Source organism: Hyla sarda, chromosome 1 (genome assembly GCF_029499605.1).
Source record: "Hyla sarda isolate aHylSar1 chromosome 1, aHylSar1.hap1, whole genome shotgun sequence".
In the NCBI taxonomy this organism is placed as follows: domain Eukaryota; kingdom Metazoa; phylum Chordata; class Amphibia; order Anura; family Hylidae; genus Hyla; species Hyla sarda.
In genome coordinates, this window is record NC_079189.1 from 150,562,967 (window position 1) to 150,577,113 (window position 14,147).

The 14,147-nt window shown below is 42.7% G+C and overlaps 1 protein-coding gene across 1 annotated transcript in view; it reads right to left on the bottom strand.

Moving 5' to 3' along the window:
• Nucleotides 1-329: 329 nt before the first annotated feature.
• Nucleotides 330-14,147, bottom strand: part of ABCE1 (ATP binding cassette subfamily E member 1) — a 54,519-nt gene continuing 40,701 nt past the window's right edge. The window contains exons 11-18 of the mRNA XM_056562872.1: nt 7,570-7,791; nt 5,785-5,844; nt 5,547-5,605; nt 4,001-4,111; nt 3,742-3,884; nt 2,934-3,056; nt 2,745-2,856; nt 330-772 (exon numbers count right to left, since the gene is read on the bottom strand). Of these exons, the coding sequence (XP_056418847.1) occupies nt 725-772; nt 2,745-2,856; nt 2,934-3,056; nt 3,742-3,884; nt 4,001-4,111; nt 5,547-5,605; nt 5,785-5,844; nt 7,570-7,791 (878 nt within the window). The 3' untranslated portion in view covers nt 330-724. The remainder of the gene's footprint in view (nt 773-2,744; nt 2,857-2,933; nt 3,057-3,741; nt 3,885-4,000; nt 4,112-5,546; nt 5,606-5,784; nt 5,845-7,569; nt 7,792-14,147) is intronic.

Below are 14,147 nucleotides of genomic sequence, written 5' to 3' on the forward strand. Positions count from 1 at the left end.
TTCTGCTACCAATGCAAAAACATTTACAGTAGAAAAAGTGCTAGTGCCCTAATACACACATTTCATGCAGCTAGGACAAAACACTGGAACAGAAACAGCTGTCAGACCTCTCCGATCACTTGCCTCTAGCAAAAACAAGGCCAGGACCGTTTTCCCTATCCTGGTAAAATGTAGGACCCGAGTCCAACTTTTGAGTTTATTGTGTTTAATAGCAAGACCGTAAAAAAACCTGTATCTACCCATTACCGCTATAAAGATTCCATATACTAAAAGAAAACCAATTTTGTTTAAACTTTTATACAGTCAAAATAAAAATAGAAGCAATAGGCCACTTTCATGTGGGTGTTTATTCTTTAAAACCTTGAGAGGTTTAGGTTTTCTTTTCCTTAAAATAAGACTTGACGGCAGCATTTTATAAACCATATTATTGAGAAACACAGTTTAGTGGGCTCTAAAAGTCGGGAAACAGATCTTTAATGAATAAATTAGATATTACTTAATTCCATAAGCAATCTGTATAATGATTTGCATTTGTGCAAAAAATAAGGAATGAATGAATAACAAATCGTTTTCCCATTACCAGGCAGTTGTTTGGGGTGTTGGACACACACTAACACAATGCAGTATGTTGGATATTCCCATTGGGGTGTATAAAAGCCACTAGAGCTTCACACAGTAAATTTTTTTATTTTTTAGAGGGAGCTGTAGATTTATCTGATTTGCTTTAGTCGTCCAAGAAAAAGTAGTTCCCACTCTTCTTCTGATCCACATCCTGAAAAGGAAAAATGAATAAAGTCCATGAGAACAGTAAGAAAAGATTATAATTTTTGCATTCAGGAAGTGTTGTCGTTACACTAGTGCAGTAATGTGATTCTTCGTAAAGCAGTCAGAAGTAGCTGTCATGAAGCTTGTCCAGCAACAATCAGAACTTAAAAGGGTACTCCGCCCTTAGACATCTTATCCCCTATCCAAAAGAAACGGGGATAAGATGTCTGATCGTGGGGGCCCGGCAATCTCTGAGGGGAGGAGGGGTGTGGTTCTGTTCCTGCTGTGCAGCAGACAGCTTTCACCAGTGTGACACAGCTTGCAGGCACACTGCACACTGACGAGCAACAAAAGGCAAAGAGGTGGACAGGCACTGTGAAGGACTTCTAGTCCAAGCGGGTGCTCAGCTCCAGGAGGCCCAACTCACGGTCCCAGTGATTGCAGAAAATAGATAATGAAGCAGCACTCAACACAGGATTCAAATCCAAAAGGTGTTTTATTCACACATCAGAAGAGGTGCAATGTTTCGGTCCTATAGCATGGACCTTTCTCAAGCATGTTTGAGAAAGGTCCATGCTATAGGACCGAAACGTTGCACCTCTTCGGATGTGTGAATAAAACACCTTTTGGATTTGAATCCTGTTTGGAGTGACGCTTCATTATGTTCTATTTTCTGACAAGCAACAAGGTACTCTATATGCAAATTTTTTTTTCTTTTTGGTAATTTTATATTTGGGTATTTGCACCATATAGGTACCATATGGCTGCATTAGAGTTATATAGTGCATGCAATTTTGGGCACAAAGCTTTGCAAATGTAAAAATGTTTGTGAAGATCTCATGACAGGGGAAGGGGGAGCAAAGGAGCTCATAATGCTCCTGGAGAAACGCCTCCAAGAGACGTGCAAAAAGACTGATCACAGTAATAGATCAAAAGGTATTTTACATATTAAAACATGCATATTATTATGCTTACATGTCTTATGGCACATTACTACACTAATTCTAATTCTTACTAATGACAGTAACACTTACATTATATATAGATTAGAGCCAGATACTAAAACAAGAGCTTGTTTTCAGTTCGTCATATTTTAAAATTTTAAGTACATTATTATGGGGGCAGCCTTCTTGCCTGATCTGTTTTACACAGAATTTAGTGATGTGTTTGAACATCTATAGCCCCTAAATATTTTTATGGGACAGGCGTGTAAGCATGTTCTGTGACCTGTGAAGATGACTACTACATTGGAGGGGAGGCTGAGCTTTTATTTTCTCCATCTATGGATGTCACAAAACACTGAAAATATGTTTAACATAAAAACCTGATTTAAACAATCGATCATTTTCTTATGACACCTTCCCTTACAGTATCGTTATCGGCCACGCAATTGCCCTGTGTAAATAGGGGATGTGCGGACAATAATGAAGAATTTGAATGGGTGCACATATGAGCTTTGTAAGGGCTCAGCAAACGAGCACCAATCAAGCCAGATCGGCCCTTGATTCCTGCCCCCCGACTAAAAGGGCCCTAAGGATGATGCAGTTCTGGACTATAGTACAGACTATCACAGGACCACTACAATATAGAAATGCAACACACTTAACAAGGTGTGTCAACTATCTACATTATCATTTGCGCTGCATTTAAGCATGATGATAATCTCTACGCATTTTATCCTTAATTTGTAAGGTGGAAATAGAAATCTCTCACAGCTCCTGATTTTGTCTGCAGCAGTTTTTCTTATCTTTCTTTATTGTGACAAGCGATTGTTGGGAGCATAGGGGTTGATTCTACAAGTATTTTATACATTCTGATGGCAAAATAAGATTTTATGAATCTAATTCAGTCTACTTCATAAATTCTATTAGGGTCCTCAAGCATGATATCTCGACTCACTATAAAGCTTTTACTAATCAGAAAACAATGGTTTTAGCGTTTTTGCTATATGGATATGATTGTGGACTATGCATTCTTACCTTAATAGAATTCATCTTATTTATTCTTGGTCTGTAATTGTTGGGATCTCTTCTAAATGTGATTTCCAGCTGAGACAAAAACTTGTTCATACCAGCAAGAAGAGTTTGGGGGCTGTAGAAGAGAATGTAAATTTAACCTTGATAAACAAGCATTTAGGATAGGGTCAGAGAATTTTAAATAAATGTTACCTGTTTGCCACAGTGTCTCTGGAAGGGATACCATCAAAAACAATGACCCGGTCAGCAAGATAAGTGGCCATAATAAAATCGTGCTCCACAATAAAAGCTGTCTTCTTGGCGTGAAGTATAAATCTACAATAAATATTCAGGTTTAAGGTATAAACAAACACTTAATATAAGGTTTACTGGCAATTTTAAATCTTCAGGACAAACAAGGTCATAAGGAAGTGGCAAGTTTGAAATGCTATGAGGGAGATTTAGCAAAACCTGTGTAGCAGAAGAGTGGTGCAGTTGCCCATAGCAGCCAGTCAGGTTTGCTTCTTTCATTTTTATTAAAGGGGTATTCCGGGATGTAAGCTTTTATCCCCTATCCAGAGGATAGGGGATACAATGTCTGATCGTGGGGGGCCCACTGCTGGGACCTGCGCAATCTCCCTGCAGCACCCGCATTGTATACAGGGCTGTGTCTCCAGTGCCGGAAACCTCTGGATAGGGGATAAAAGCTCAGATCCCGGAATACCACCTTTAAGGGTACGTACACACGTACGCAGATTTGATGCACAGGATTTGATGCACAGGATTTGAATGTAAACTAAATGACTGAGCACAGCTTCTAATCTGCAGTTACAAATCCTGCGCATCAAATCTGCACAGGATCCTGTATGCGTGACCGTACCCTAAACAGGCATGTCACAAATGAAAGAAGCAATCTGATTGGTTGCTATGGGTAACTTCACCACTCTTCCTCTACACTGGTTTTTATAAATCTCCCCTATGTGTCCACTAGATTTGGGGTATGTAAACCAATTTATATTACCTTTTAATTACTCTGGCAGCTGTGAGACGCTGTTCAGAATCAAGATATGCCGAAGGTTCATCAATAAGGTACACGTCTGCTGGTTTACCCAGGCACAGGGCTAAAGCCACACGCTGTAACTCTCCTCCAGACAATGTCTGGACCTGTTAGAGCATATTAATAGAAACATTAGATTTTGAAAGGTAGGTATCTGGTGTAAAAAAAATGCGTTTTTTCCTTCCCAAGAAAGAAGCATGCAGTTGAATCATTAAAAACATACCTCTTGATCAATAATATTTTCAATCTGCATTGGTTTCATCACATCTGTAACAAACTGAGGATGTGTGTAGGCATCTCTGATCTTTTCATGCAGTAACTGGCGGACAGATCCCTTTTAAAGAAACAGATTTTCAAGAGAATTGTTTTTTTTTTGTAAAAAAAATGGACAAGTTATGATTATGGTCAGCTCATAGCACACTATATATTAGGGCTCTTTAGCATAGTTTTCCAAAGACTTTATGTACAACAATACATTTACTAAGAATATGTATGCCTTGGATGAAGGGTTATGATCACAGGCTTGCAGAACAAAGTCAAGTCATAGGCCCTGTTCCAAAACTGAATGAAAATTGTACAGGTGGAACAGTGGATTTAAAAAGAGAAACGTCCTGATACATCCACCAGCAGAAATAGGTTTTTCATGTGTATGTGTTACAAACTCTCCGAACTCCGTGTCAGCAGTAATGGTGTTAAAATAAAGCTGAGGTGGAACAGTGAAACTGTAGGTTGAGCTGATAAAGAAACTTCTAAGGACAGTCTTAATTATTGGTAGTTTAGAAAGGATGTGCAAAAATTTATGTTTAGAGACCTGTATGTTTATCAAATTTGGACAAAGACCTCCGGACGAAAAGACCATTCCACTGGGCCAATGGCTGACATGCTTTTTTGACCAGAGCTGCAAAAACAACCTTATCACTTTAAAGGGTTACTCCGCTCCCCAGCGTCCTGAACATTGAGTTCCTGAACCCTGTGTGCGGGCTTCCGTGTTCCCGCCTGCCCCCTCGTTACGTCACGTCCCGCCCCCTCAACAAAAGTGTATGGGAGGGGGCATGACTGCCGTCGTGCCCCCTTCCCATAGACTTTCATTGATGGGGCAGGCCGTGACGTCACGAGGGGGGCAGGTCTGAACACGGAAGCCCGCACACAGGGTTCAGGAACTCAATGTTCCGGTGCGAGGTAGAATTTTACGGACGCTGGGGAGCCGAGTAACCCTTTAAGGTCCTGGGTGCTTCCTTGGTAGTTTAGATAAACCACCAGATAGTTGCCATATGAATACTGACATAATAAAGCCTCATTTACATCACCGTTGAGCTCTGCTAAAGGAAGTTCAGTTGGGGGGATGGGCAGAGAAAAAAATACTGTATGCCTAGTATTTTTCTCTGCTCACCCAACCCCCCTAAAATAATAGACACCAGACGGATCACATTCAAATTCAATATAACCCAGTGGAGCCTAACAGACCCAGAATGGTGTGAAGGACAGTGGTAACATGAAGCTAGCCTAACCCAGTAGAAGAGGGGACCAAGGAGAGATGGCTAGGAATAGAACACCCAGCTTCAGGATACAATCCCTGTTGAGACCGCCTTAGATTGAGCTGCAGCAGAGAAGTAGATAAACTAGGATGCCAGGAGTCTGACCACTTGTATCCTAGCTTACACACAAAAACAAAAAACGGTCTAGAAAATGCAGCAGAAACAGACCCACTCAGATGAATGTAACAGCAATCTGACACATGTCAACACACCCTCTGTGTTAGAAATACTTACTGTTGATTTGGGACTAATTTTCTGGGGTTTGTAGCTCACATTAAGGACTGGTACATCACCTGCAACATAAAACAGTTACCCGATATTATCTGCTTTCTTCAATTTTTTCTGGATTACAGAAAAAATACAACTACAGTTTGATAGACAGTACTAAGTTTATCACAAAAAAAAAGTACCAGATATGGTGAAAGCATCAATAGGATTAACAATTTAAAAATAGAGATTTTTTTTTTTTTACCTCCTTCATCAGGCTTCAGTCTCCCAGCCAACATTCGGATAAATGTAGTTTTACCAGTTCCTGTAGCAATAAGTTTGAAACTTTATTAGTAACTGAAATAAATGGAAGGAATAAACTACTAAAAAGGACTTCACAATGTAAGGCCTTCGGAGCAATTGCCCATAGTAACCAAAAGGCTGGAGGCCTTTTTAAAAATTAAAGCAGCGATCTGATTGGTTGCTATAAGCCATTGCTCCACTTTTCCTCTGCAGGGGTTTTGATAAATCTCACCTTATGTGTCTGGGTGGAAAAAGATCATGCTGGGCCAGAGACAATGATTGCCCCTTCAGGAGACCAGCACTTTTGTTGCTTAACCGAACCGGTTGCCGTCTAAGCATGAGCCGGCAACCAGTGTATAGCGCGGGCTCCCGACTCCAGCCTACGCCATATCCACCAGCCCCCAGCTGATTCTTGTAGTTGAGGGCCGCTGTTAATAGCAGACATGCGGCGATCGCCGCGCCCAGCTATTAACCCTTTATATCACCGCTGTCAAATGTTAAAGTTCATTTTGCCCGCTCTGCCCATCAATCGAAGTCCTGTTGCCTTCTAAAAGTTGCAAAACTACAAAGGCTGTCTGGGCATGCTGGGAGCTATAGTTTTGCAACATCTGGAGGGCAACAGTTTGGAGACCACTGTGTAGTGGTCTCTAAACTGTGGTTATCCAGATGTTGCAAAACTACAACTTTCAGCATGGACTGACTGTCTGGGCATGCTGGGAGTTTAAGTGTTGCAACATCTGAAATGCCACAATTTGGACACCACTATACGGTGGTCTCCAAACTGTAGCCCTCCAGATGTTGCAAAACTACAATTCCCAGCATGCCCAGAAAGTCAGGGATGCTGGGCGTGTAGTTCTGCAATATCTGGCCCTTCATATGTTGCAGAACTACAACTCCCAGCATGCCTGGACTGTCTACTTACTACTTCCCTTAGCCCGGTACGTCACACGGCGCCTCAGCCTATCACCGGCCAGTGATAGGCTGAAGCGCCGTGTAACGTAACAGGCCAAGGGAAGTAGGAAGTAGACAGCCCGGCCGACCGATCAGCTGTTGCGGAGCTCCAGGGGAATGTAGGAAGGTAAGTGAAAGTCTTTTTTTTTGGCCGGGCAGGATGGAAAAGAAAAAGTCTGCACCGGACATCTCCTTTAGGGTTATAATGGGCTCCGTCCCCAAGGGATTAAAGTATTAATTTTCGTGCATACAGTAAATGTTTTATTTTTTTTGTAAAAATAAAATCAAACCTATATAAATTGGGTATCCTTGCGACCATACGGACCTACAGAATTAATATAAGGTGTCAATTTTACCGAAAACTGCGCTGCGTAGAAATGGAAGCTGCTAAAAATTACAAAATGACTTTTTTCTTTCAATTTTGCCCCATAAATGTTTTTTTCTGGTTTCGCCGTAGATATTGTGGTGAAATTATTAATGATATTAAAAAGTAAAATTGTTGGCGCAAAGAACAAGCCTTCATATGGGTCTGTAGGTGGAAAATTGAAAGTGTTATGATTTTTAGAAGGTGAAGAGAAAAAAAAACAAAAGTGCAAAAATGAAAAATGGTCAAAGAGGGAAGGGGTTAATCTCTCTCTCTCTTCCTAGAAAAGTATACATCGATCTACCCAGCTTTCTCCACTGCACTGTGTACCATGCTGCCTGCAGCTCAGCTGTGTGCTCTGTCTAACAGCACTGCAATTTGTTAACATACTCTTAGGGATTTCTTGCAGCAGGATGCATATGTATTGCTCACCATTTTCTCCCAACATGACCATGATTTCAGAGTCTGTGAACTCTCCAGAAACAATCCTCAGCTGGAACTCTCCCATCTGTTTTCTCATTGATGGATACTTGTACATGCACATTTTTTTGATCTCTTCCTCATTGGCTGTTTCGGCTACCTTGAACACCAAAGAGACGTCTCTGAATCTTAGATTTTCAGTTGGAACATAGCCATCCAAGAAAATGTTGATACCTGGTAAGAAAGCAATAGAAAATGTTATTCCAAATGTGCAGGGAGGTGATGTACATAAGAAGCTCCTGGACAGAAGCATTCTGGCATTTTGCATTGAACATACAGCATTGCTGTATGGATTTTTTTTTTTACTTTGTTAACTGCTTTGTTAGTTTAACCATTTCTGTACCTATGGTGAAGGGTATATAATTGACTACTACCATCATTATTGTCGTTTGTGATCAAGAGCACACATGTGCCCAGAACGTGTGAGATGGTAGAGTAAAAGGAGGTGTGCAGTCTTGTACCTCTATTTATAAAAATAAAACCTGCAGTTACCCTTCATGTGCTGGATCATCATCTTTTCTTGGACTGCACTACCCACCTGTATACTTAGGTTAGTGTGGTGACCCTGCTGTCAGTTTTCCTTTAACCCCTTAAATGGGCACCGTTATTAAACATGATTTTTAATATTTGATTCCTTATGCCAAATAAATAACTTTTATAAAAAAAAAATAATGAAATAAAAACATTTTATGTTAGTTTTTAAGCTGTATACTTCTGGCCACCAGGGGTCTCCCTTCTTGGAGATTTTGGTCTGCTTGTAACGGGAGGAGACCAAACTCAGAAAAGGTTTCTTTGCACTGAGCTTGATTGAAAGCTGCAAAGAGCTGAAAGATACACAGACTGAAAGCTGCTGCACAGAGCCTGAAGTATTCTATTCATGCCAGCACTGCAAGCATGTGAGGGGGGGAAGTGGTCCCCCAGTAGGCTTCAGTGATGTTATGCCTGCTGGAAAATGCCCACTTTCTACTGCTGGGAGATTGCACTGTGTGAGCAAGAATAAAGGTAAGATACAGAGCTTTTCAAAGCGCTAAAAAAATTTCTAAAGGTGGGAGGAGTGTCAGGAGTAGTTAGGGAACATATCCTGGGTTAGTTTAGAAAAGTTTATTTAGTGAAAGGTGCTCTTTAACCCCTTCAGGACCAAGCCCATTTTGACTTTAAAGGGGTACTCCGGTAGAATTTTTTTTTTTTTTTAAATCAACTGGTGCCAGAAAGTTAAACAGATGTGTTAATTACTTCTATTAAAAACAACCTTAATCCTTCCAGTACTTATTAGCTGCTGAATACTACAGAGGAAATTATTTTCTTTTTGGAGCACAGTGCTCTCTGCTGACATTACGAGCACAGTGCTCTCTGCTGACATCTCTGTCCATTTTAGAAACTGTCCAGAGCAGCATATGTTTGCTATGGGTATTTTCTCCTACTCTGGATAGTTCTTAAAATGGACAGAGATGTCAGCAGAGAGCATTGTGCTCGTGATGTCAGCAGAGAGCTCTGTGTTCCAAAAAGAAAACAATTTCCTCTATTCAGCAGCTAATAAGTACTGGAAGGATTAAAGTAATTTTTTTTTAAAAGAAGGAATTTACAAATCTAACACTTTCTGGCACCAGTTGATAAAAAAAAAAAAAAAAAAAGTTTTTAGGACCAGGCCAATTTTATTTTTGTGTTTTCATTTTTCCTCCTCTCCCAAAATCTACAGACCCATAAAAGGGCTTGTTTTTTGCCATAAAACATACAGCCAACCCCCCCCCCCCCAAATTTTTTATTTAGGGTGGAAATTTAAAAGAAACCCACAATTGATAATTTTTGGGGGTTTCGTTTTCACACTGTACACTTTACGGTAAAAATGACATGTTTTCTTTATTCTGTAGTTCAATACGATTAAAATTATACTTTATTATTGTACCGCTTAAAAAAAAAAATCTCAAACTTTTTTTGTATAAGTGTGAGGGCTCATTTTTTGCGCCGTGGTCTATACTTTTTATAGATATTACATTTGCATATATGAAACTTTTAAATCACGTTTTATAAAAATGTGACAGAATGTAACAAAAAAGCAGCTATTGTGGACTTTTAACTTTTTTTTTTAACCCCTTAAAGGGGTACTCTGCCCCTAGCATCTTATCCCCTATCCCCCCGGGATCTCTGCTGCAGGACCCCGCTATCATTACTCGATGCTCGCGGTCATATACAGGACGTAAATGTACGTCATGGTGCGCCAAGTACCTCAGCACCAGGACGTACATTTACATTTAGGACACAGCCTATTTTAATTTACTTGTTGATTTATTAGCACCTTCTTTTTCTATCTCATTATCAGAACCTAAGAGATCACATATCTTTCCAAATGTCATATAATCTCATGATGATAAGAACGCTACACTTCTGTTTACTAGCTTTCCTTAACCCTGAAGGACACAGCTTATTTTGGCCTTTAGGACACAGACTATTTCATTTTTAAAATTTTTGTTTTATCCTCCTGGCCTTTTAATAGGCATGACCCTTCTATTTTTGTTATCCACAGATCTATATAAGGCTTGTTTGGCATGATCAATTGTACTTTTTAATGACAACGTTCATTTTACCATAAAATGTACAAAAGAAAAAAAATAAAAATATTTGGGGGGGGGGGAGGAGTTGATAAGAAAACTTGTTTTTTATGTAGTGCAATTTATGGTAAAAATGACACTTTATTTTGAAGGTCAATGCAATTAAAATGTTATCTAACTTGTATAAGTTATCTATTATTGTCTTACTTTAAAGGAAAACTGTCAGCTTGCTCCCCCTGCACTAACCAGTGGTACTAGCTGGTAGTGCAGGGGAGACGCTGATCAATTTGATGCTTACAGTGCTCGGATCCACCGCGCTGTTCGGCCCTAATCTTCTATTTTCGGTATATGCTAATGAGGTGCTAACTGGCACTCTGACGTCAGTGCGGCCGGCCGCAGCGCTGCCCGGCTCATCAATATTCCTCCCCTCCCTCTTCTCTCCGCTCTGTAATGGAGAGGGGAGGAATATTGATGAGCTGGGCGGCGCTGCGGCCAGTGCCACTGACGTCAGAGTGCCAGTTATCCCGGCCGGTGCCAATTAGCACCTAATTAGCATATACCGAAAATCAAAGATTACGGCCGAATGGCGCCGCACTTCCAGCCAGTACCATTGGTTAGAATAAGTAAGGGGGGGAAGAGCAAGATGACAGTTTACCTTTAAAAAAAATTGTCAAACATTTATTTTTTATTACAAAATAAGTATGCCTAAAACTTCCCTATTCTTACCTCTAACTTATTTTTTCGTATACAGGGCTTTATGACTGTTCATTTTTTGCATTATGATCCGTAGCTTTTATTGGTAGCATTTTTGTTTAGATGGGGCTTTTTGATCATTTTTATTTATATTTTTCTGATGTGACTAAATAAAAAGAGATTTTTAGGCTTACCGTAAAATCTTTTTCTCAGAGGATCCATTGGGGGACACAGACCTTGGGTATATGCTGCTGTCGCTAGAAGGCTTTACACTATGGTAACCAAAAAAAAAGTCTGCTCCTCCCAGCAGGATATACCCGCCTACAGGCCCCTGAGCTAATCAGTTTAGTCCCAGAGCAGTAGGAGAGAACAGACAGGCCAGAAAAAAATAAATAAAATAAAAAAAAACTAAAAAAACTGAGGAAACCACAGAATAAAAATTTACTGAACACACCCTCAGACAGGTAACCAACCCAGGGACACCAGAAAAGAAAGGGCGGGTGCTGTGTGCCGCAATGGATCCTCTGAGAAAAAGATTTTACAGTAAGCATAAAAATCTCCTTTTCTCTATCGGCTCCATTGGGGGACACAGACCTTGGGACATACCAAAGTCATCCCTAGGGTGGGCAAAAGAACCCAGTTAGGTGGAAGGCTGGACCACCGCCGCCAGCAACTCCTTACGGCCCAGACTAGCATCAGCGGATGCGAAGGTATGAACCTGGTAGAATTTTGTAAAAGTGTGTAAAGACGACCAGGTAACCGCCTTACAGACTTGGGAGGCCGAAGCCCTGTTGCGGAGAGACCAAGATGCTCCGACAGAACGCGTGGAATAAGCCGAGACCCTGAAGGGTGGGGTCTTCCCCTTGCAGCGGTAAGCTTCTGAAATGGCAGACCAGATTAACCGCGAAATGGTGTCCCTTGAAGCAGGTTGTCCTTTACGTTGACCGTCCGTAAGAACAAAAAAGGAGTCACACTGACGAAAGTAAGAAGTGATAGAGGGGTAGGTCCGGACAGCCCGCACCACATCCAGTTTATGGAGCAAACACTCCTTGGGATGAGATGGAGTCGGGCAAAAGGATGGGAGGACGATGTCCTCATTGAGGTGAAAAGCGGAAACAACATTAGGTAAAAATGATGGAACTGGACAAAAAACAACTTTGTCCTGGTGGACGACCAGGAAGGGAGAGCGGCAGGAGAGAGCTGCCAGCTCTGAAACCCTCCTAATAGAGGCAATTGCGATTAGGAACGCCACCTTCAAGGAAAGGAGACGAAGAGAAACATCCCTGAGAGGTTCAAAGGGAGGACCCTGCAAGGCACCTAGGACCAAGGGGGAGTAGGGTATCGATAAGGAGGGGCAGCGTGGGCCAATCCCTGAAGGAAGGTCCGAATGAGACTTGGATGCTAGAGGACATTGAAAGAGAATGGAAAGGGCTGAAACCTGACCCTTAAGTGAGCTGAGAGCTAACCATTGTTCCAGCCCTGACTGCAAAAAGGAAAGGAGTTGGGGGAGGGAGAACGCAACTGGAGAAAAGGACAGATTCACACAAACGAAAATAAGACCTCCAGGTACGGTGGTAAATCTTCGCAGAGGAGGGCTTGCGCACCCCGAGCATGGTGCGAATAACCTGGGGAGAGAAACCTCGAGCCCTTACAAACCACGGTCTCAACCGCCATGCCGTCAAATGCAGCAATGGTAAATTGGGGTGGCACAGGGAACCTTGAGAGAAGAGGTCTGAACGAAGCAGGAGGCACAATGGTAGGTCATCAAGAAGTCAGATGACGCCCTCCGGGGCCAGTCCGGAGCCACGAGAACGTCGGGAACACCCTCTGCTTTGAGCTTCCTCAGGACCCTGGAAAGGAGAGGAAGAGGAGGGAACAGATAGGGTAGTGCAAAGCCCGACCAAGGGCATTCACAGCTAGAGCCAAGGGGTCCCGGGCCTTTGTCACAAAGTGAGGTACTTTCTGGTTGTGACGGGATGCGAAGAGGTCCACGTCTGGAGTACCCCAGAGGTTGCAGATCTCCGTAAACACCTCCAGAAGAAGGGACCACTCACCGGGGTCGGCTGAGGACTGGCTAAGAATTGCTGAGATGGCCGGAACTCCGCCCAGAGGAAAATTTTTGGATACCTCGCCCATCGCCACTGAGCTGTGATTGCCGCCCTGGCGATTGATGTACGCCACAGCAGTTGAGTTGTCCAACTGGACACGAACAGGGCGGCCCTGAAGAAGGATCTCCCAATGTAGAAGGCAAAGATTGATTGCCATCAGTTCCAATATGTTGATGGGGAGAAGGGCTTCTCCGGGGGACCAAAGGGCCTGGACTGTCTGGTCCCTGAAAACACACCCAGCACGAATGACTGGCATCCGTTGTGATGATTTGCCAGCGGAGGGGCAGGAAGGAGCGCCCCGTAGAAGTAGGGGGGGGGGGGAATGAAGCCACCACAGAAGGGACCAGCGAGACCTCCGAGTAAGAACAATCTTGCGATCGAGAGACAACGGAGATCTGTCCCACCGGGATAGAATCACCAGTTGAAGAGGTAATGAAACTGGGCAAATGGAATGGCCTCCACCATCCGACCCAGGACTTCCATGCAAAAGCGAATGGAAACTGGGGCAGGGTTCCGAAGTTTCCGAACCCCTGACAGAGTCAGACGCTTGTCCGGCAGAAGCTGAATCCAGGCAGATGCCGAGTCGAACTGGAGTCCCATTAGGGACCGGGCGGGAGAGAGGTTGGACTTGTTCTGATTGACCATCCAGCTGAAAAAGAGACAAGACCTAAAGGGTTTGACCGAGACTCTCCAGGTTCTGGGCCCTGGTTGGAGCCTTGATCAGGATTGTCTTCCAAGTAAAGAATCACGGAGACCCCTCTCTTTCGTAAAAGGGCGATCACAGGCACCAGGACCTTGGTGAAGACCCTCGGAGCAGTGGCCAGACCAAAAGGGAGAGCCACAAACTGAAAGTGGCCTTCCGAAACTGCAAAACGGAGTTACTGCTGATGTCCTGGAAATATTGGAATGTGGAGATGGGCATCCTTGATGTCCACAGAAGAAAGAAACTCTCCTTGATCCATGGACGCCACGACCGAACGGAGAGATTCCATGTGGAAGTGGCGGAGGAGAAGATGCTGGTTGAGGCATTTCAGCACTAGAATTGGGCATACGGAACCCCCTTTTTTTGGGGACCACGAAGAGGTTGGAATGAAAATTTTGAAAGCGATCCTTGGAAGGAACAGGGACGACCATTCCCTGGATGAGAAGGGACTGGAGAGAAAATTCTAACTATACGTCCCTA